Source organism: Tachysurus vachellii, chromosome 4 (assembly GCF_030014155.1).
Source record: "Tachysurus vachellii isolate PV-2020 chromosome 4, HZAU_Pvac_v1, whole genome shotgun sequence".
Lineage (NCBI taxonomy): Eukaryota > Metazoa > Chordata > Actinopteri > Siluriformes > Bagridae > Tachysurus > Tachysurus vachellii.
The window spans coordinates 8,307,813-8,332,899 of NC_083463.1; the positions used below are offsets into that span (position 1 = coordinate 8,307,813).

Here is a 25,087-nt window from a genome sequence, read left to right on the forward strand (position 1 = left end):
ACCCCAGACCACTCTAATTTCAAGAGGACCAGGGCTGGGCTCTCTGGACCGTTCCTTTGCTTGAGCGCAGAGTTAAAACTTCATGAAATCGTAATGGAATGAAACGTGTGAGTGAACATTATTATAAACCTCATGATCATTAATCTTCAGTTAGTTTATTCTGACAGCAGCAGCAGCAGGTAGTCGAGAGAGCAGTCAGAACATGACAGTACAAACCCAGGAAAAGCTCTGTGACACATCCAGTAGACTTAAAACAGCTTTTCTCTGACAGATCTAGTGCTTTTAAGATATCCAAACTCACCCGAGTCAATAGATGGCATATAGAGATGTGAACAAAAACTGCACTTTTTATAAAGCATGTGAAGAATGACTGAGCAGCAGACAGAGACACACACACAAAATTTCCTTCAATCATTCTTGGAAGTGATTTCAGCTTCTTTTTTTCACCCATTCTACAACTCACATTTACGTTAGCTCTTTTTAAAACAAACATGCACCCAAAATGCTCCATCCATCAAACATCTACATTACAATGTTGTTAATAAACGTTGTTGCTAAAGACAGATAAACCGATCTCTATGTTATTGACTGATCCGTTGTGATGGTGTGTTGTGTTCAGTTCAGTGTGGACTTTCCTTCATTCTTTCAGAGGAAAAATGATTGGTAAGATGATGGTTACTCACAAACTGCCTCTTCGGGGAAGGCTCAGCTCCTTCTGCAAAGAAACACAAATGCAAGACGATAAGATTAGAACATATGCCATGAATACAATTCTACAACAAACGTCAACGTTCGTTAACGCAATTCAAAAATCATGAAACCTGCACATGAACCGCAACACGTAAAGATTTCCTTTTTCTGTTCATCAAAGCTGATTACTACGTGATCGCTTCGTCCCATTTTACATCAAAGTGGAAGGGATTTGTAATAGGTAACACAGACAAGGGTAAATCACAGCCACTAGATGGCAGTGTCATTCCACAGCGCTCTACGTCTGAGTGTAGACGCTGTACAACCTGCTCTGACGCATCACTGCTTCAAAAATAAAGAATTTAGAGAGACTCTAAAGAGAAAATATGAAACACCTAATGTAAAGTGCTCACCTAAAGATGACACATTAACTAAAAACAAAACAAACACAAAGACTACACACAAACGCTTTGTTTTAATACTAGAATAACTAGTCGAAAGATAGCAGACCCAACAGACTGATAGGTCAGAGAGTGCAAACTGAAAAAGGCTGCGCCATCTGTCTGTGCCTGTAGGGAGCGAATCCACTCCACTGTAAATATTCATGGGAGGATAAACAGAGCAAGACTGCACGTGTGCACACGCACACACACAACACTATAATCATCATCTAACATTTCTAAATTAAAAACTGTGTATGCCTTGTCGCAGATGCCGTCATCTAACACGCACGAAAAATAGACCTGTCTAAAACCAGGACCTCAATTCAGCTCCAAATCAACATTTCCTGCTTATGTAAAAGGTCATGCATGTCACACCAAGAGAACATGCTTTTATTCCTTTGACTGCTGTGTACCATGTACATATATCAAAATACAGCTTCAGCACAATCAGGGAGCTTGTGTGTGTCAACAAACAAGCAAACACTATTAGCCATTAGCTGTTCTCACATCGAGTACACGTTTATTTGCGCCGGAGGATCTGTTGATCAGGGCATTAACTGCATGGGTGGAGGATCAGAGATCATGTGTAAAGAGGCACCGATATCAGCTAACAGAAACATGCTGCTTTGCAGAGTGCCGTCAATGTTTTCTGCCTCCTCCCCCCCCCCGAGCACCCTATTAGGTCTGGTCTAACCAAATTAATACACTGCAAATCCAACGTCATTACCAAAATGGAGCGGAACAGCGATCCTTTCTAGCTGACAGCCAGCGGTGCTTAATGGCTCTTTCGTGTCTGCGGCAGAAACAAAATAAAACCAAACCAAAAAAAAAAAAAAAAAAGAGTAATTTGATTTAGATTTCATTCTGGCGCTTGCAGTAGGAGAAGTACGAGTGTAAGCTATATGAGGGCAAACCGGTGAGCCAGCAAACCTTCCAGTACTCTGTAGACTAACATTAGAAAACTTCAAAGTGCACACTTTTTTTTAATCAGTGACTCTGTCCATATAGGCCTGATATTCCCTTTGTCTGGAGTTACGAGTGCTATGTTCTGAGAGATTGCTTTTTCACACGACAGTCTAATCTGTCTCTGATCCCTCCCCTCGATTCATAACTACGGACATCTTTACAGGAGCTTTAACAAATGTTTTAGAAGAGCACTGATATAGAAAAAAGGTGCCTGTTGTGTGTCTAATCTGCGGGTCTGACATCTACTGCTATGCTTTATGAAAGACTTCTCAGGGTCTAAAGGTCACATGACCTGCTCTGGCCTATTGAAATATCAATCAAGTCATGGATTACCTATTCGACTGAGCAGTTCAGCCTCCTAATGAGTTCAGTGTACTTAACAGCACTGCACAGTAATGCTGAGAATAAACAGACATAACTGATATGCTTTTAAACCTGTGTACCAGTTCAGTGGCGGTTCGTCTTGTCTGCACGCCGCAGCTGATATATCCTTTTAGAAGTGTTCGAGTGTGGCACCGTGTACTGATGGAGACGTTTCAGTCAAAAATGTTCATGCCAAGACATGGTGACTGACATGATAAATGATACATCAGAAGATACTGGAGAAGCACAAGACCAAAACTTTTTTAACCTATCGACTGAAGCTTACAAGTTTTAATCCCAACAAAGTCACAAGCAGCTATGATGGGAAACCAAAAAAAAAAAATTTGGTAATTTGGTAAAATTCCATGTCAATCAAAGAACCATGTTTTACAGAGGGACCATTGAGAGCATTCTGATCAGCTGCATCACTGTCTGGTTTGGGAACTGCACCGTCTCGGATCGCAAGACCCTGCAGCGGATAGTGAGGACAGCTGAGATCACCACTGGAGTCTCTCTTCCCTCTATCATGGACATTTACACCACAAGCTGCATCTTCAAAGCCAACAGCATTGTGGATGACCCCACACACCCCTCACACACACTGTTCACCCTCCTGCTGTCTGTAAAAAGGTACCACAAGTCATCAGACTCCTCAATTTAGTCAGTTGCTGTTTTATACACCACATTTAAACTCCTCATGGAACTGCTGCTATTACACAAGTGTATATATGTTTACTAGAACCCTCTTTGTGCAAACTGCTATATTTTTGCACAATATACAGTATGCACTTTGGTTGGTGCTATTTTGTCCTGTAGTGTTTTGTCTCTAACTGTTTGCACAGATGCACTTTATGTGGCTAGGACAACTTACTTTATGTCCTTAGCTCCGTGTTGTTCTATGTAGCTCTGTCTTTGTTCTATGTAGCACGATGTTCCTGGAGAAACCTTGTCTCATTTCACGACAACAAAAGCTTCTTGACTTGACTTGAAAGAAACACTGAGCAATCGTTGTGTTTGTGAGTTTGTTCAGACATGTACACCCCCCTGTGACAACAAAGATCTGGCTGGTGGGATGGAGCTTGGTTCAGGCTACTGAAAGATTCTATGGAGTTTGCATCTGTACCGTCCACTATGTTAACATTGTCTGATTTAAAGCTTCATGCTTCAGTTTAAAGCCACACTTAAAGTTCCTAGAAGACTGACTTCATCAACTGCTTCATCCTGGTCAGAGTCATGGTAGATACTTGTATACTGATCAAAATAGAAAAATATTTGTCATTACAATATTAATATTGCCCATCACTGAGCAGTGGAATATTTTCTCCTCAGCATGATGGTACAGAGATCAGTATCAGCAGAGGGTTTTATATATATATATATATATATATATATATATATATATATATATATATATATATATATATATAGTCTATGCTGCAGTGAATAAATGAATAAACTCATGATGGATAACCGAGGAACAGACCCAGGCAGACGGATTATGTACAGGGCGGTGTCTTTACCGCTAGACAGCAGCTGTTGTGCATTGCGTTCTCAGTCACACACACAACACACACACACGGCATGAGACCAATCATAACCCTGGTCTAAAAGGCAGAGCGGTGAAATTAGCTGGACTGACAGTTTGGAGCACATTCTCAAAAAAAAGCAATCTCCTTATGGAGCACATCAATATTCCTCAAGTCATCCAGCATGACAGCGGGCCAGAGTGCAGGGAAATGTAATCAAAGAGATGGACAGAAAAACAGCAGTGTGCAGCTAAATCAGATGCACCGGAGACAGTGATTTGAAAGCGGCTGGTCGTTTAAGACTGCAAGGTGATCGGAAGTGTAGATACTGTGCAGGCCTCGAGGCAGTAAATGGAAGTGGAGCTTTCAAGGGTTAACCTATGTAATATTTACAAGTACAGTCTTTCTTTCTCCACCACCCTCAGGTTCAGTGGGTTTAGAAAGCTGACATTTAGATTCACCCGAAGAGTTTATCTTTCATCGCAAACGGCTGTCTGACAGCAAAATACATACACGAAGAAAAGTGGAATGAGGGGGGAAAAAAATAATATATTCTTTTATTCTCTTGCAAACTGAAAATGCCGATACTAATCAATTAAAGAAATAAATAAAATTTCAATATCTTTTAAGCCAGTGAAGTCACTGGTCAACTCTATTTTTGGCTCTATGAATGACCAATGAACTATGAATGACTACAAAAAAATTAAATGAAATAAAAAGAGTAATGCCCTGTAATTCAAGCATGCGCGATCCGTCTTCCTGTCTATCTTCACATGCGTAAAAATCTAAACATCCCACAAAGCAACACAAACAAAATCCAGGAAAAGAGTTCTTCATGGTCAGAAAATGTGATTTTTCTTTGCAACACGGTCCACAAAATTAGACATGGTCTCTCAGAGACACAATTGACCGTCTTTGCCAACTTTTTTTTGTCCCCTAGCTGACCTCGGCGTATCTCAGCAGGGGTTCTGGTTAGTCTGAGTGTGTGCCAGTTTGGAATGGGAGTGTGCAAGGTGGGAGCAGTGCCAACAGAGACAGAGCGCAGATCACCCACCATATTCACTCCCTCTCAGACTGAGCCACAGGTGCAGAGAGCAAAGAGACTGAAGATGCACATGAGCTTATCTATGTACAATAACACGGAGCTGAGCTCGGCCATCATAATTACTGTGAGAAGCGGTGTAATTGCACCATTAAAAAGAAAACTTCACAACCTTCTTAAACAAAAAATAAAAAACAGAGCTACAAAATGAAATCTAATCAGCCATGTATACTACTAAAATTTCCAAAGCTTTGCTGAGTTACAGAAGCATTAGGGATGAAAGATAAAAATGTTCTCGCTAATACCAGTAAATGACACTAGTGCATGCTGCTAAATAAGCTTCATTATCTATTGATAGAAGGGACCAGACATCTCACTGTTCTCCAAACCTAACAGGCTCCGCTCAATTGTGCTGAGTGACGCGTGCTGCCTGGAGAGGCGAGAGGTCAGAACGGTGAGGAGGAGTTCAAGAATGGATCGAAGACACCACAAATCCATTACCGATGCTGTAGTAGAGGGGGGAAAATACACTGCGAGCAGACTGGCGCCTCTGCACACAGTACACACTCGTGACTTATTTCATTATAGCAGGGCTAATGAGCCTATTAGAGAGGATGAAGGGATGACCTGCTTCCATCCTGAGCAATAGAAGAAAGGGGAAAAAAGGTTACAGCGGGCATTTAGCTAATGATGGCTATCGATGGTGATGTTTAAGCAAAGATATATCCTTTATAATAACACTACAGTCTTTATGTACAGGGCAGCAGTTCTGCATTGCCATACTGTTAGCTCAGTAAGTGTGAAGTGTTTTTTTCACTATAGCATTCCTGACCATTTCTGTTCATTCCTGTTAACCAGTTTCTACACTGGGACATCATGAACAGGCCTGCAAGGATATTAGAAAGACTACAGTATTTCAGCAATGCATATAAACACACTTACCGTGTTTAACAGGCTCTTCAACCGTGATTAGATCTATAATCGCCACATTATAATGTCCACATTTAAAGCATGTTACCTTGTTTTTTTCCACCTAATATAGAAACAATATCGTTTAATACTTTTCACTTAATACTTAGTATAAATTAATACTGTTCTTCTACATTCAGTGTTAAAAGTTTTGAATCCAAATTTGATGTGTCCCTAGCTGTAAATAGCTCTGTTGTTATGCTTTTATTTATTTGTTTGTGATATGCGTTCCGAGACAGGGAGCGGGTCTGCTTTAAAATCCAGCCCACTTTGTTCTGTTCAGATTCAGATTGTGAGTTGAATCCCGGTGAAACCACAGCCAGGGACTTTCTAGGTGGAGAGATGACAATACACTCTGTAGACCAGAGTGACACCAGGGCAATCGTGGGTGTCTATGAGCTCATGTGTGAGGTTAAGCATAGATATTATGTTCCAGTGCCCTGGGTTCCCTGTGTCACAGTGTACAAACGTGGTCCGAGTCATGATCGAATCGCGGTGTGGGAAAACGGAAAAATAAAAAAACGGATACAGAAATAAATATCGGAGCGGCTTTCGCCTGACCTTTAGATTCCTCTTACAATGATAACGACAAAAAAACTGAGACTTTTGAAAATGTTTAATGTTTTTGTGTTCTTAGTCTTTGGCAAATACAAATTATATAATATAAAATCTAAATTTCTACCATGTAGAACTCTCAAAATGTAATAAAAAATGTTATAGAATATACTTTAAACACTGCTTTTTGTATTGACTCAGCTGTAACTCCGGGTCATTGGGGTTGCTGTTTAAAAAAAAAAGAAAGGAAAAGAAAACCTCTCGTGCATTCTGCCACTACAGCACTATGGTGTGAAGTAGAATTTTCAGAAGAGCCAAAGGGACAAACTCATACAATCAGCATAAACTAGCTTGCTGCGCCATGGGACAATGGGTTGAAGCACTAAGCTTGTCTTAACTAATTGCGGAAATGAAAAGTAAATCATTTAAGTGCCAGGATAAGGATTAATAGGGGAGTAATATTAATTACTGGGTACTAAATGGATGCATTGTGGCAATAACTCAAATGTCGTCAGTGAAAGCGTTAGAGCTCAGATGATTCGCTGAATGTCAGAAAGAAGTTATCGAATGGAAGATTGATGGTGAAAGAAAGGAGGAGAAAAAGCTTAATAGCTTTTGGCATCTGGAGCTCTGGAGTATAAACCAAGGAAATCACAAATGCTGTTTGGCTGTGTTTAAATTGACAGTCTGATCATGCACTCCGAGTCTTCACCGTGTAATTTCCATGTGTTGTAAAGAGCAGAGAATGGACTTGATCCAGCTGCACGGAAGAGTGAACTGTCTCAGACCAGCTCGGCCTCATTTATACTGAAAAGATCCAGAAAGTGATAAAATGGGCCAGTGAGGAAGCTCTAATTATGCAAGAGCAAAGAAAGGACGGTTGGGAAAGTATTCACACTCTGCACCTGCCGGTCTCAAATGAGCCAAACGCACACACACACACAAACACACACACACACACACACACACTTACAGCCCTTATCCAGAACATCTTACATTTATCTTGTTTATATAACTGAGAAGTTAAGGGTTAAGCTACCACTGTCTCACACACACACACACACACACGGCTGCTGCAGCTGCCCATCACACTGAGCGTGTGCAAAATCAGCACAATTAGCAGGCGCTTTACTTTTCCTTCCTAAATTATTATCTCTACTATTGTTGCATGCTTTAAAAAAAAAAAGAACGGCTTTAATCCGAGACTTCCACCGCCTCCGCCTCCTTTCCATCATTTCCTCAGCAATGAGGGAAGATAATCTGTACTGATCAGTCTGCCTAATCATATCACCCTCCATCGTCAGGCAAAAAATGAGAAAAAAAAAAAAAGACAGACTAACACTAATTAGAGCTTACATATTCAAATTCGGTGTTCGTGCGTTAACAGAGAAATAATTACACAGAATGCTTGAATGAAGATTTCCAGGGCTTTTTTTCTCCATACAATTGAAAAATGTTAATTTCTTTAAAACGGATTAAGCACAGACAGAATGCACAGTGCATCACTTATGACCTTTTCTTGAACCGTTGATTTACTGCGAGCATGAAGCAAGCATTCTGACGCATACGACACTCTCGGCTCTTACGGATACCCTGATTAGTAAACATTAGCAGTGTTACCTCAACCTTGGAGGTTGTGTCTTATTAAGAGAGGAAAAGGAATGTAGAAATCACTTGCAATACACTGTTTTTCCATGTCATGCAGCAGGCAAAAAATACAGTATGATTTCCAAAATGAGAAGAAACTCTGAGAAAAAAATAGCAGACAAAGGTTTTTCGGTTCACGTGATGCCTGAGGATGCTTTGCTTCGAAATGACTTGAAGGGAATTATGAAAAGCATATTAAAAGCTACAGTGTGTAGGAAGATTTTGGTAAAAAATAAAACACGATTCTCGAGGCAAGGGAGAAAAATGCTTTATAAAATGATGTTCCTGAGTCTCTCCGAGTTGCTGAGACTGTGTCAGGAGTTCACTAGCTAACTTTAGATGCATGGTGCTGTAAGATTCTGTAAGTCTTGTGCTGTTAATGATAGCACCGAATAAACACCACAGTGAAGAAGCAGCCTTTATTTTTGTCACATATACATATATTACAGCACAGTGAAATTCTTTCTTCATTTATCCCAGCTACTGGAGGTTGGGGTCAGGGTGGGTTAATATTGGAGGGTTAAGGGTCCAACAGTGTCAGCGTGGCAGTGCTTGGGTTGAACCCCGATCCTCCCATCAACAACCCAGAGCCTTAACCACTTGAGCCACCACTGCCCTACAGTGTCGTATGATGCTCGAGTACTGCTGCTCTGAAATCCTGAACAATAAAAAGCTGTGAATTTTGGGTTGCATCCATAACCACATACCGTATAGCAGATCATTAGATGTCACTACACCACTGTTGTCATTACTGTTTACCTGGTATCCATCGTGTAATTCGAGACATGCGTGTTTGCTTGTGAGGGTAAATCTAGTCTGGTTTAATCCTGAATCAGGATGCGAAGGCTGCTACAAGTAATTAGAGACGAACAGAAAAACAATAGGTGTGGAAACAGCTATAGACGCTGCTGGAATAAGGACTGGCAAAGACCAAATGCAAATGTCAATACCGTTTGAGTTGACTTTAGGGGATAGTGATTTCACTTGAGGCCTGGGAAACGAGGCAGGAAACATTTCTTAATTAACACCGACAGTTACTGTCACCTAATGTTAATGTTCAGAACAAAGGCAGTACATCAGTCAATAAGCTTTTAAGTCTTTCTGGGTTTAAGAGAGAAGATATTCCTTCATCTTGATTTGGTGCTTGGTAGAAATTCTAAACAACTGCAAACAAACAATTCATCGATTCAGCGTTCTGTCAACACGAGTTAAACACTAAAACTAGATGAAAACATGCAACACTCCTCAGCTTTCATAACAGACAAATCACCACTGAAACGGACTGACAGACTGTTTCTCCTCTGAGCATTTGAGAAACAGCTGCAGGAACGTGTATTAATGTGAGTATTAAAGTGTGATTTATTTTAAACAACTTCAACACCTACAACATCTGCTTTTCCTAAAAAGTTGAAATATTGGAGTAAAAATTTTGAGCTAAAGTCATCTCCACCTTTCTTTCCAATCCTGCTTTATTGTCGTCATTCGCTCTTAAAGCTGCGAGTCCGAGGTCATTACCTGTGAGCAGAGAGAAAACGCTGCTATTCTTTGCTCATGTCCAACTACCTGTGACAGGTGCAAATGTGTAATTCTCACCTTCGACAAACCCCACAGTCACTTCCATAGAAACACCTCTGGAGAGTCTCGTTCTCACCCTCACCCACACACTCAGCCGACAGACTCACGCTGGTGATCCACTGCTCGGCTCAGAATTTAACAAACAACCTTAAGGCAGCCGTAACAAGGCAAACTGTATAAACACAGAAACATACAGTGCCTTAAAGCCATCAGGGCTCAACAATAGTGACAAGACCGAGCACGAGGTGTTGGGGGGGTTCGGAGATAGTTGGTTTTTGAGAAAATAATTTGACAAACAGATTTTCTAACCTCAAATAGAACCGGTGTGAAATAAGATAAAAAGACAAGGAATTACAGGTCACAAACAGACAAGGAGAAGGAGCAGGGATGAAAGATGGTCCTCATTAGAGGAAGAGGAAAAACCAAGGAGTCGGGGTCCTCAGGGAGGCGTGTGCACAAGTGGAGAACGATCAAAAAGAAGCCCCCCATACTGACACACTGCAAACACAACACTGCTGTTGCTCCACATCTGAACGTTACCTGCTGTCTCAGAGTCGAGACATCAGACACACAGCAAGACACACACAGAGAGAAAGGGGGAGACAGAGAAGGTAGCAAACAATAAAAGTGTGTGTGTCTGTGTGTGTGTGTGAGAGAGAGAGAGAGAGAGAGAGAGAGAGAGAAAAGCAGAAATCCATTCAAAAATCAATAGGGTGTTTCAGACTCCCAAACCTGCTTAAGATCAATAAGGTCCAACCCTTTAGATATCTGAACCATACAGCTTATTGTACAGAAGGTAAACAGAAAATAACAAGGAACAAAGTTAAATCCATCTTTCTCCTATGTAATCGTGATCTATGTAAATAAATAAATAAATAAATAAATAAATAAATAAATAAATAAATAAATCCTAGAGCAGAGATTCCCTGCTAAGAAACAGTTCCATGTCTGCAGTGTAATAATTCAGTGAAGAAAGGGATCAGTGCTGTCATTTCTGTTCTACTGAAGCACAATACTTTCACCAAGTAGTGAGTAGATCACTAGATATACAGTACAGTAAGGTGTTACAGCAATTTGTCATCTCGCTCACTCGCATGCAAATAGTCAGAAAATAGCATTTGTAGAAAGTGTCGATTTATAACATGGCTTCCAAAATGTAGGACTGATACGTTTGCTTCAAGACTAGATACAGCAAGTAGCACCATTTACAAATATTTTACCAACCTGCATAGAAACTCACAGACATGTACAGACTAGTGCAGAGTTTGGTTAATGTGGGTTATACAGCCAGTGTGGCTTTCAGAAGAGACTGGGGGAAGGAAAAAATAAACAGAAGTATCCAGTCTTTGTTCAGTATCCAGTTTGTTCAGTATCCAGTCTTAATTAAAAGTCTTAAATAAAACCCAGTCTTAAATTAAACCACAGTGAAGCTCAACAATTAATCCTGTTTTAAAAGGACAAGTGTGCGTGTGAGACTAAACAAGACTATATTAGAAGTTTATTTTATACTAGAAGTACATCTATTATATAATGAATGAATGTGTCATGCAGCATCCTCTCAAATGTTTCAAGGCGCATCATAGAGTGCTGAAATGTCTGGATCACTTCTATTACACAGTAAGTCATTAACTGCAGGTCAGTCAGTAGTTATTCAAGGAGATTCTCTTCAAAAAGGAGAATTCAGTAGCAATAAGTCATGCTTTCCATACAAAGGCTAACTGCGTGTGTGTGTGTGTGTGTGTGTGTGTGTGTGTGTGTGGCCCTTGCAGCTGAGACCTCACAATTTCTGGCACTCTTCCCTCTCTCCTTCACCCCTCCTTCTCTGTCCTCTGGCTGTAACGATGAGCTCATGCTCTCAGCATGGATGCAGAGTGAGCTCAGAGCTGAACTCAATACCTTTATCCAGTGTTTGTCAGGAAAAGCAGATCAGTCTATCCATCCACCTCAACCACACGAGCTATAACAGTCCTGGAACCAGTGACTATCTAGTCCCTAGATAAGACTACTAGAGTTCCAGGTGTTCTGGGAAATGGCTCTGTCTGTTTCAGGATGCTTTCGGTCACTGAAGTGATAGTGAGCATCCATGCACTGGATTCAACACTATTAAATAATCGCGTCGATCAGAGCTGAGTCAGATTATCCAGGAGAGAAAAGCAGTGCACTTACGGCAGGGTGTAGTGTCTCATCTCTTATTTTTACAGCAACACCACACTTGGACTTTAACGCAATGCTACGAATAAATGGACTGATCAATAATCTACACTTTTAAGGTGACGCTTTGTGTCTGCGCATTGTGACGGTCAGAGGTAAAGCTCTAAACCTCACGATCCAAGGCTTTGTAGTAACGTGATAAGCTGTAATATTTTGTCTTGTTAACCTGGTGGTTGAGGGAATGACTGTCTTATTTCTTGTATAATACAGGTACAAACATAACAATAAAAAAAAAAAAAAAGTGCTGGAAAATCACTGTGGTGCGAGATAAATAAATTAGTTCAGGACGTACGGCATGGAAATATAATAATCTGCCCCCCTTATAGCTGGAGCACATCACGGAAGCCATAATTTGCTTATTTTCTCACGACTGTATGTGCCGTCGACTTTTATTTCCTCAATGCTTTACTGTGCACGAACCCACAGCACAGTGAAATGAAACAGGACATGGGATCTGCTACGATGCAGAGCTCTGCTCCAGCTTGGTAATCGGATGCAGCTAATCAAGACTGCATCATTTAGCTGCTTAACAACGGAGATGACTCGTTCTGTACCTGAAGGAAATTCAGCACTGTTTTGAGATAAACTGGATAAAAACAATCCTTCAATGCTGCAGCTTCAGGCAGGACTACAGATAATGCAGAGTTCCATCACTTCCTTCATAGTGGATTTTCCGCCATTTTAATTGTACGTTATGTGCAATTCAGCCTTATCTTATAGATTATGTCTAGCTGAGGAAATTTTGACCACGGCATCATGAGACGAACCTGACCGAAAACATAATACTCTTATTTTAAATACATGAGGCCACTGATCCTTAACACGCAAACGATTTTGATGGCAAAGTCACAAAACGAGATGTAAGAGCGTAGCTCGGAAAAAGCCAATTTATTCAGGCTAAAGCGATCAAACGTCTATCCGAGTGAAAGACCACAGTCTTTGAGACTCCAAAATGTTTCATCTATAGTTTCACGCTATAATTCACAACTTTGTGAAATTGCCAGTAGCTCTTAACACAACATGAATTCATAATTGTATGTGATGCACATTCCATGGAATCACATACAATTATGATTCCAACAGAAAGTGAAACAGAAAGTGAAGTAAGATTTTTTCCCCTTTGCTATGGGGCGAGGCTATCAGTCTATCTAGTCGAATATTTGTAACGCAGCACAATCGGTCTTCTCATAATGTGGCTCAGTAAATGCAGTAGCCACTATTTCAATAACCAAAATTATTAGTCATTTTAGCCATTACTGTACAACCTTAGTTAGAGTTTCTACAGACGAGAAGGTCTTTTCGATGCACGATGGAAATATCCTTAATGTATAAAACGACGTCAGAAAATCGGGCTGTTTACCGAGTAGCTTGAGAATGAAAAGCCATTATTAGGTATGATTGGCTTTCAGACAGAAATGTGGTCTGTACTGATACTTTTGGAATGGACGAGTTAATGGTTTTCTTCTCACACAAGCTCTTTTAGTGAAAATCCTGAGGCATAACATAACTACCTGCATACAGCAACCATCCTCACACTGACACACAATCATCAACACTCATAACCGCAACCGTCCTCAAGCTAGAGATTCGTTGCTGTTCAAACCCCTCTGTTTTTAAAAAAATATAATAAATAAATTCATTATTTTTTATTCTGTTAAACAGAAAACAGGATTAAATATCACAATTGTGTGGGCATGTGTGACAGAGAGAGAACTGGAAATGTCTCCATCCTGAGGGCCATCAATACTAAACTGGATCTGTGGATCTACTAAACTGTGGAGCTGTTCTTAAAAAGTTTGATCGAAGATCAGTAATAATGCCCATGAACATCATTAGATCTAGTGAAACTACAGGCTTGTTTTCAATCTTAAGGGCTGTGATTTCATTTAATAAAATTCAGCACAACAGGTCACAAGGTTAATATAAAGATGCAACATCTATTACTATAACTGGTAAAGCTGTAACTTTATAGTTAATATAAAGCGTATCTATTGCCCCTTTTCCACCGAGGCAGTTTGAGTGCTGGTTCGGAGCCAGAGCCTAATTTAGAACCAGTTCTTTCTGTTTCGACGTCCAAAGCATCGGCTCTGAACCAGGAAAAGTGGTTCTTAAGTAGCACCAAAACGTTGCTGGTCTAGACTTAAGAACCGCTTGTGTCAGGAGCTGTGGGCGGGGCTACTGTTAGCACTTTGATAATGTACCTTAAGTATACTAATGTTCAATACACTTTTACTTTACCACGATATGACATTATCAGCACATATCAGTACCTACTACCACGATAGTAGGTAGTTACATGCTAAGGCTAACTTTTTTCTGTGTTAATGATAAAATAATGTTATGTACTTTCTCGATTACAACCTCCGTTTAATACAGATTACATGGAGCTGCACGTATACAGTGACGTCAGACTCGGCTCTGTGATGCCTCTCTAACCGATGGAAAGGCAAACCGGTTCTTAGAAGGTTCGCCAGTGGAACCAACTTTGAACTAGCACCAGCACTAGGTGTGTCTAAACCATTACTGTATATCACTACTAACATACTAACTCAGATTGCATCATCTACCCTCATTTTCATTTTCCCCATAGTTGTAATGAGCTCATCTATATACTCACAGGAGAGCAATTTACTATTTAATCTGGAGAGTAGCAAAGAAAGATGAGAATAGAGGCTAATAATGGTGTGCAGCCCATTTTTACATGGCGACCGTGTATTGTGCGTCGGTGCTTCAAGTCCATTTTCAAAATGATCCTCTTACATCTACATCATCCTCCTTTATTACAGGACTGAATACATACGCCATCAGAGGTGTGCAGAACTGTAGAGAACTTCTGGGTATCACCTAAAGTTCATTTACTGAATGTGTTTGATTAAAGAGAGCTAAATATAAAATCTCGCTCAATGTCACATGACTTATTCAGACAACGTCTGTTTCAACATGTGCTTTAGAATGTGTTTATTTCCTCATCGTTAAGCATCATAACATGTTCTAAACATGCGGTTTAATAATTTGACGGGATGTCCATAGCACTCAAAGTGAACCAACCAACATCAGATTAATCCCGTTAATGTGAAGTGCAGATACATTAATAGAAGACAAACTTGATTTCCACTTAGCGATTTATCTAACAATGAATCAACAATGCAGAGGTTTCTGGCACCCGTTATTAAATACATTTATTAAACACGCTGAAGCTGTGCTATTAAACTGGTCGCCTGTATTTAGATGTTAAACTCCTCGTTAAAAATAATCAAGTGGAGTGGATTGGAAATACTGGAAACGTCAGCAAAAAAAAAACCCATGTTGAACACATCTCTCAGATAAATTGAACTCCTAGAGCAATACTTGCTGGTCTAAGCCTGAAATAAATCAGCAGACTCACAATATCAGCAACATAGAGATGGGCCTGTAGAGCTTATCTAGGTGCTGCTTATTACTCACAGGATGTGTTCCAGAGAAAACCAATTTCCCATTTTCTCCCTGGACTCAGGAGACAAGCTGGGTTTGGTGTGAGGGAAGAGTGAGCCAGAAGAAAACATGAATGACCATAAATTCAAACTAACCACAACACGAGACGGTAGTAAACACCTGATAAATATATTTAAAATACTTCATAAGTAAAAAAAAGCGCTCAATTTGGGTATGAAATGTGGGTTTGAATCTTAATAGTTTAATCGTCTAAACATTGGGCTATCACATCATATCTGGATAGTCAATGTTAGAATAATTCATGTTGTTTGTTGAGGAATAACACTGGATAAAAGCACAGCCAGGGATCGGGAGAAATAAACAATATTTAGTAGAACACCACTTAGAATTAACACTCTCTCTCTCTTTAACCTCTTCCCTAAAGACCTTCTGAGTGCATCTTTACAGACCACAGGGTTTAGGTGTTACACCACTGAGACACATTAAGAGCATTAAGGCGAAAGCTTTAGATCATAACAGCCTATTCATCAACAACAAAAAATGGGGAGGGGGGGTCGTTATTACAGAATGACTCGAACGAGTAATGCTGAATAATTTAATAGTATCTTGAAGTAATGTACCACACACATGACACCGCAGAAATACATCAACTGCTAATCAAGTCGAGAGCTAAAAAGTGGACAGGGTTCCGATGGGACTTTTTGGTTTGATCCCCAGGATTTAACAGAACAGAGCCTCCGGGGTAGAAACTTAGGATGGAGGGATTTGCAAAAACAAAGCCCCCCTGCACAGATCGGTGAACGCACAAACCACAGAGCTCAGCAAACATCACCGAGCCTCACTGCCAAACACTACGCATCAACGCACATACACTGAATGCTAAAGCTAAAGCAGATTAAATTCTCATGCTCACAGGGCATGAGGCAGTAATCGGTTTTATCAATACAGTATGCAATTCTTCACATCCATTATTAACATCCATTATACCGGTACTACATACTGTATATTCCCATGAAACAAGGACTCATTGCTTTAAGGTTGTTTGGCCTTCATTAGGATTGATCAGGACACTTTACCTCAACCTTGGGTTGAGATAAAGTGTCTGCATTTTTGCTCGGTTTCAAACTAAATTCGACCATCATAATAGGAGAAACTTGATCTATCCTACTAGCATGTATCTTTCTGGGATTAGATAAGTGTCACGTCTCATGGATTATCCTAAATGCTCTTCACAAAAGGCCAAACGTAAAAAAAATGCTCACGTAATTACTAACACAAACTCATTGCAACACAGGAATTCGTACATATGACCATGTACAGTCTGACTAAAATATCAATACTTATGGAAGCATCACTGGGATGCACAAGAGAAATGTTTTTGATATCATGCTGGTAGTAACAAAGTATTTCATCTATAAACAATATTTCGTCGCTGTCCTCGTATCTCCAAAACCGTTATTTTTCAGGAAATTAAAAAAACGCCGTACCTTATCTGCAGTGCACAGGGTTTAGTCCACGTTGCAGTGGATTGTCTTGCGCTAAATTCCTGTCCTCAGACGAGCACCAGAACTAGTGGGGGTCAAGATTTTTTTTTTCTTTGAGCCCAGTGTTTTGAAGACATTTACCTCAGAAGACGCGTTGATTCGTTGCGACTCTTATTAAGGAGAAAGATGCCGCGAATCTCTCCCGCGGAGTGAGGAAGAGGTGGACAGTTGAAGTGTCCAATGGAGTTAAGAGATTTGCGCTCAAGCTATTTTCAAGACTTTAGATTGGTTAATAACTTGTAAAAATAACAGACCCACGTGGGGACTGACCAATAGCATCGATATGTGAAAAAATATGAAATTGACCAAATTTGGACATACGAGGTTTCTGCCCGACAGCGACGATTTATTATTTTTGGCTTATTTAAATCAAATCATCACTCTCAGTTGTACTAAACCTGATTCAGTGGATGCCGGATTATATCATACTAGTGATATAAATGGATCATGTTTGCCTGTGGTTTTCTTTGTAACATTATTGGCTTTGTGGTTATGTCAGACATTTGCTAATTAAATTCTCAGAGATAACCGTGCTCCCTGAATGCTCATGTTCCATATAGTAGATGTGGTAAAGCTAAAGATCTGAGAGACCTTTCACGGACAAACACGGCACACGAACAAACATTTACTCGCAAAGAAGACTCAGAAGTACTTTTCATTCATTCAAGAAATATTAAAGAAAACGGAAACTGCAACCTCAGCATCTGTTCGAGTTATTACATCCAGAGCGAACTGTGTTACATCACATTTTCAAGGTTCTGTTCAATAGACGAGGCGCTTAACTATGAGGAACGTCGGCAAGCATCAAGAAGGGCATCAACTTTATCCAGCTGGTAGCAAGTAATTGGTGTGAAAAATGCAACTAAATGTTTTGAGATAATATGCTACTTACAAAAAAAAAAAAAAAGTGTCTGTTTTAAACATCTACGACAGTTAACACAATGGTGGGCAAAAAGAGAGCGTGAAAAATTTGGTAACACATTTTTAAAATCCATTATCGAGGAGCCTTACCTGGAGACCTCGCCGTCTTAGAATACTAGAGTCATCCATTGTGCTGTGCTCCCAAAAACCTGCTTCAGATATGCCGTGTTAGCGCCTTGTTAAAAGACGAGCGAGCGGTTAACGGAAGATTTGGGGCAAGGACTCGGGGCAAGGACTCGGGGCAAGAACAGACACTTTTAGTTCATCCCTTTTAGTGGTTCTAGAGAGAATTGTGCCATAAACACAAGGAACAATTGTGAGGTGAAAGTTCATTTCTCACAGCTTGGCTCATCAGTTAGTGTGCAAATTCACTTCTTCATCTGTATTATGTTCCTCGTACCACCATATCAGTGAGACACTGATGCGATTGTCTGATAAATGCAGCAAGTCACAGCAACAGAAAAATAGCTTTGATGGTCTTTATGCTTCTTACAATACAGTTACTTTTGGTTAATTCCAGTGAGGCGCATTAAGATCTTCAAATAAACAAACTTGTCCCCACCATCTCGAAGTGCACTCGATCCTACGTTGATGTTTGCTGTGTGATCTCGCCCTATGACTGAAGACTCATCGGTTCAGTGAAGCATAAACACCCATCTTTGGCACCAAGCCACTCTAAAAAAAAAGGATGTGTAGCATCAGCCTTCCCCTGCTATCCTCTACTCCCACTTCCTGTGGATTCCCATAAGAACTGATTTCTATGGAAACCCCTGGCTCCTCACTACTCGTGGGCTTTTAGTGATAAGAATGGCAGCTTGGAGGACAAAAATAGAATGTTAAGGACAATGCAGTCCCGCCACTGAAGCATTAGTTAAAAAAAAAAAAAAAAAGAATCCAACACCACCATTCCATCACAACAGAACCACTCCCAGTAGAAGGAAAAAAATATGTTCAGAGGTCTAAGGTTCTTCTCGAATGATAATTACTTGCATGACAGTTCTGTAAGGCTTAGTCAGTGAGTTAGATGGCTGGTTCTAACGGCGCTGTAAAAAAGACAGACCGTCTCTGCTCAGCTGATCCGGAAAGACTTCACAGCTGCAGAAGCAACCTACAAAGCAAACAACTCCGTTCAATCCTTCAGTATGAGATTCCACTCCTCCTTATCCTTCAATCGAGGCATGGTGTAAACGAGCTCCCGGTGTCAGAAAAACAGACGGAGCGATGACACTATTTGTGTTCGGCCAGATTTTCCTTGGTTTCCATTTCTCTGTAACTGTGTAGTTTTTTTCAACAGGCACTTCATCCACCTGATAAAAAGAACTTGTGTTTAACCGTCAGTGTTTTTGAATTGGAACAGCTGTAGCAAGAGAATAAAGTAATCCATGAACAGCAAAAGAAGAGTGGCACTTCTTTTCGCTTTTACTGAATTTTTGTCATTAATGTGGCCTTGGTTATGAATGAGCTGTGAATGTCAGAGTAATCGCCACGGTCAGGTTATCCTACCGAGCTTCTTTGTCCAGCGGACACGTACGCCGGTGAATCAGACAACTGCTCTTCTTCTGTTCCCGCAACTGAAAATGAAATCCGAGTCTGCTTCTTCTGCATTCTCTGTGTTCCTCACATGCCTCTGCCTTCCTCCTCTGTCCATCGCGTAGGAGCATTTGCTGCACAGCACGCTCTGTCTCTCCCGTCAGCCAGGCAACACATCCGGCGAACCAATCTGATGCTGGCGAGCTCATGTGCATTTACATAATATGAATGGGGGAGCTTCGAGACTCCGCCTGTTCACTCTCCTGTCTTCTGCTATTCTAATCTAAACACATACCCAGATTCAGCTCCTAAAGCACACTGAAACACGGCAATGAATAAATGATGTATTCCCTCATCCGGGATTAATTATTTAGTCTTAAAGCTTGAACAAAGCTCACTCAGTGTTTAACACACAGTCTCTCTTCATTTGTCTGTTTGCTTAGAGCTGCATACAGTAAAATATTTTAACAGGACTCTATGCAAGACCTCTCTCTCTCTCTCTCTGTGTGTGTGTGCCTTTTCTCTCTCTCTCTGTGTGTGTGTGTCTTTTCTCTCTCTCTCTGTGTGTGTGTGTGTGTGTGTGTCTGTTTCTCTCTCTCTCTCTCTCTCTCTCTCTCTCTCTCTCTCTCTCTGTCTGTGTGTCTCTCTCTCTCTCTATCTGTGTCTCTCTCTCTCTCTCTACAGCTCTTCACTGCTTTGTTCCGTTCTCTAGGGGAGACAGAGACATGAGACACATGAAAGAGAAAGATTACCACCTATGCGAGTGCTTTTTCAGAACCTTGTCCTTATTACTACCGTGCTTCGCTCTGCTTTTCTCTTATAACCATAACTAGCACAACTGTAAAGACTGTGAGGACAAAAAGAGAGAGAAGGAAAAAAAGCAACTCTCCACCGAGCGACCCACTTTAAAACGTTTGAACGAGATACGTGCGCCTGATATGACAAGCGGACTAAAAGTGTTAGTTCCAAGTTATAGAGATTTGCATGAGCCATGGAACTGGTTCTCATTTGCATAACCAGTATATTCACTTGCAACTGGTTTATTGTGCAGCTACTGCTGTGTTCTAGTGATGTGTTTGTCATTTGCTACAAAGGAGTTCAAAACCAAATGTGATGAAAGCCTTGGCTTAGTGCCTTATACACACACACACACACACACACACAGCTTACAGGACCTGCTGTGTCACCCTGAGAAATAGGCCAAGGTCTGAAACAGTTTCTATTAATACTTGCACCAGAGCAAGACTAAATCCTTAAATTTTATTGGTCAGAAGGCATTATTTTTGCCTAACAGCATATCAGACAGTAGTTCCTGTAGAAGGTTAATATTAATATTCTTGGTCTAATAAGTTACTGTATATAATTTAATATGCAACTCTCTAGAGCGGATCGTCGTAGCCTAGGGGTGAAGGTGCTGGATTACCGATTGGAAGGCTGTGAGATCGAATCCCAGGTCCACCAGGCTGCCACTGATGGTTCCTTGAGCAAGCCCTTAACCCTCAACTGCTCAGTCGTATAAATAAACGAGATAAAAACGTAACTTGCTCTGGATTAGGGATAACCGTAAATGTAAATGGAATAACAATAAACGAGTATAAAAATGTGTTCTTTGTTAACAAATTAAACCAATTACAACTAATCTACATAATCTACAGTTTTATTTATTTATAGAGTCTTAGACGCAGGAGTCTTCAGTGCAGTAGTGTTTACGCTTTCTGTTTTTTTCACGCTCACATTACAAGCTCTGACATTTTAATCATTTTTGAGAGCTTGATAATATAACGCTATAATTCAACAACATTAAATCTAACTTTAAGCGGGCAAAATGTTCATTGATGTAATAAATGAAACATTGTGGTATATATAAAACACATCCCACACCAGGAAAACTATGTGTTTCTGGAGGTTAGCACATCCCTTGGCATCACAGCCACTGGTGTGTATAATTTTCAGATAACATAATGGGCTGTTGTGCGTTACGTGCCATTATTGTGTTATTCATTATATTCAGAATATTTATAATGTTGTGTGATTAATTTTGCCCCTATAATTTATTACAGCATTTATTGCTCTTTAAAGAAAATAAAAAAAGATAAGAAGATTCTTTCATTGGTTTGGCTCGGCGTGGATGTAAGTCTTAAACAAGCGCCTGCTCGCTATGAACATACGTATCTCGACTCCTCTTGTGTGTCCTGACTGTTAAACCACACCATATGAGCTTGATGATCAATGCCCTTCCCTCTCAGTGTAATAAAGTGCACAGTATTTTACCTGCACACAAAACAGGGCTAGTAATTTATGTATAAGAGATAAATGTCACTTCACTCCAGTAGAAATCAATCCAAACGGGGGAATAAACATTACATACTGCTGGTCAGTCAAGCCACTTAAAAGTTGAGGACAAATTCACAGCTATTACATCTATCAACACAAACAACAGGAAGAAAGCCTAGGAAGGAGGAAAAGGATCATTAGTGACAAACAAACAGCTTTAGAGTTCATCCACCAGCCAAATAAGTGCATGTTCAGTTGTAGCCTGGTTAATTGGCAGAGAAAAGAGAACGCAAAAAAAAACCTGAAGCAAAGGTCAAGGAAAGGGACTAATAATAATGTGTGAAACTGTAAGTCAGACAAATAGACACATATCTCCATAACGATCCTGTCTTGAACGACTGGTTCAAATTCTAAACCCGTCTAAGTAGGAGTATACTAAGTAATTACCGAGTTCTGATTGGGCGGTAAGAACGTAACGAATAACAAGGAAAGTCTCATCATACAAAGCTTAACCGTATGCTGTCGAGTTAACAAGTATTTAGGACATTACTCACTGCATCTGACACCAATCACTCATACTCTTCTCAGGTCTGGGCTTTGGGCTGAATAAACAGAAGCCTTTTCTCAAAAAAAAACAAACAAACAAATAAATAAATAAAAAACCAGGCTCAAGTAAATCAAATCACCAAAAGAAAACCATATCCACTGTGCAGTATCATGCTCTAGGTTTGCTTTTCTTCAGCCAGAACTCAGGCTTATATGGAGGCGAAGGGAATTGTGTTAATCGCTACATATACCAGTGGATTCTAGAGCAAAACCTTCAGGTGTCACAAGAAGATGAAGATGAAAAGGAATTGAAGCTTTCAGCACAAAAATGTCCCAAAGCATACAACCAACTAATCTAAGGACTGGCTTAACCAACAGAAGATCAATGTCTTTGAGTCCAGACCTGAATCTATCTATAAATCAGAGTGGTGACCTGAAGCGTGCTGTACACAGAAGTCGCCCTCACAATCTGATAGATCTAGAACGGTTTTGAAGTTCATGCCGATAGTGTTTTTGCCTGAGAGTCTGCCAGCATGGCTGAGTGGTGTAATAAAATCTATATATTATCTATATAACAATATGATCTATTGTATACATTGGATAAAAATTGTAACATTCCTTCAGTTAGAAAATGTAAACTGTAATTTAAAAATATAAAGTGCTTCAGAACGTTACTATAAATCAATCCACAGTAATTCCTCCACAAGTCCATCAACCTGCGCCGAAGTAGTATTCCCTTCTTAAGATAAAGTCTATCCAGACAAAAAGGGAAAACAGAAACAAACACAAAGAGAGAGAGAGAGAGACTGACAGAGAAAGATGGAAACAGAGAGAGAGAGAGAGACAGAGAGAGAGAGAAACAGACAGAGAGAGAAAGAGAGAGAAAGACACAAAGACAGAGAGAGAGAGACTGACAGAGACTGACAGAGAGAGAGAGAAACAGACAGAGAGAGAAAGAGAGAGAAAGACACAAAGAGAGAGAGAGAGACTGACAGAGAGAGAGAGAGAGAGAGAGAGAGAAACAGAGAGACTGACAGAGAGAGAGAGAGATAGAGAGAGAGAGACACTGACAGAGAGAGAGAGAGAGACACTGACCGTGAGAGAGAGAGAGAGAGAGACACTGACCGAGAGAGAGAGAGAGAAACAGACAAAGACAGACAGACAGCGAGAAACAGACACACACAGAGAGACAGAAAGACACAGAGACAGCGAGAGAGAGAGAGAAAGAGAGAGAGACTGAAAATTAATTAAATACACTCTTTGGCAAAACAAGTGTCTCTAAACCTAAAGCAGCACCTCCTATTTGTTACAGAGCTCTCACCAGTAAATTGAGCGCCTGCAGCTATCTATAAATTAGTCATGAAAATAGACTGGTGTGCAAATACTCAATGCAAAGGTGAGAAACAAATCACCATTTTAGCCATGTTCATGCTACAAATGGATTCACTAATGTACAAACATCATCAATAAATACTATAAATTGTACTAATAACCATCATAATTTATATGGTTTCTACATGCCAGCAGTTATGGTCAATGCTACATAATCAGATCCAGAATTACTGGCACACTTAATGAAGATGTGTAAAAATAAAGAAAAAAGCCTTTAGGGTTAACTAGTTTAATCTCACAAGTGTGAGGTAAGGTGTGTGAGGTAAGTTTGTAATCTTTAACACCCAGTCTATCGTAATTCTTAAAAGTATCATGTTATTACTCATTTATTAAAGCTTAAAAACACTTACGTACACACTCTAATAGGAAATCTTTGTATAAAAAAATCTACAATCTATAACAAAAAATAAATCTCCTAATTCTTGTTCTTTCTGCTAGATTGTCGATGATTGTAGCAGTACATTATTAAATACCGTTGCCAGGGGATGTGTGCAGTCTTATTATAATGTAGAATCAACTCTAGCAATGTGAGTGATGCATGGCCCTTATGCTAAAAAACTTACACTTCAGTTCAACCTAAGGCAATTGTTTAGAGCTTCATTTCACTACGCGTGGTAGTGTGTGTGTGTGTGTGTGTGTGTGTGTGTGTGTATGTGCGCGCGTGTGTCCGTCCATCCGTGTGAGCAGAGCATGTTAATTAGCAGGTCACATGACCATAAACTGGTCTGTCATGTTTTAGGAACACAATCATTTATCTTAAGGCACTGAAAACATTTTAAACTAGAGAAAGAATAATAAGAGCACTTATATGGAAGATCTTTTTCCACAGGATGCCAAAGATTCTTTTGTAAAGAATATCTTTACAAAATAATACTTAAAAATGACAATTCGCTGAAGTATATTTCATCAGCCGGGGTGATCCGTTTTGTCATTATAACACAGAATGACGGCGAGGAAAAAGCGATTCCACCGTAACAACAGTCACAAAAAAACATGAGACCTCCAACCTGTAATTAAATTAAATGTATAATTTTATTAAGAAATTAATATTAGCACCCCTGCATTTTGCACTTTGTAGTACATACAGAGAGAGAAAGAGACACAGGGAGAGAGAGACAGACACAGAGAGAGAGAGAGAGAGAGAGAGAGAGAGAGAGACACAGACAGGGAGAGAGCAAGAGACACAGGGAGAGAGAGAGACAGACACAGAGAGAGAGAGAGAGAGAGAGAGAGAGAGAGAGAGAGAGAGAGAGAGAGAGAGAGAGAGAGAGAGAGACATTCCTAGTCCTACTGTGGACTGATTCCCACTCAGCGTCTGCTATCAAATGCTAGAATTCTTAATATTTTGTCGTGTGAGATTAAGCAAATTAACCACAAAAGACATCCTCTCTCAGCCAAGCGGACCGATAAATCTGGAGCTGTCTGTATATTGCAATGCATGTTATATTTTTGTTAATATGT

The 25,087-nt window shown here is 40.1% G+C and overlaps 2 protein-coding genes across 8 annotated transcripts in view; one reads left to right on the top strand and one right to left on the bottom strand.

Moving 5' to 3' along the window:
* LOC132844292 (low affinity immunoglobulin gamma Fc region receptor III-like) overlaps positions 1–25,087 on the top strand; it is a 237,143-nt gene that overhangs the window by 111,874 nt on the left and 100,182 nt on the right. The window lies entirely within an intron of this gene.
* The window catches only part of mast2 (microtubule associated serine/threonine kinase 2), a 118,652-nt gene that overhangs the window by 53,301 nt on the left and 40,264 nt on the right, over positions 1–25,087 (bottom strand). For 5 of the 6 annotated variants that reach the window (XM_060867555.1, XM_060867553.1, XM_060867552.1 and 2 more), the window contains exon 4: positions 684–715. In XM_060867555.1, the coding sequence (XP_060723538.1) occupies positions 684–715 (32 nt within the window). Of the gene's footprint in view, positions 1–683; positions 716–17,974; positions 18,433–25,087 lie in introns of those variants that run through there. The other variant, XM_060867558.1, reaches the window with a different exon arrangement.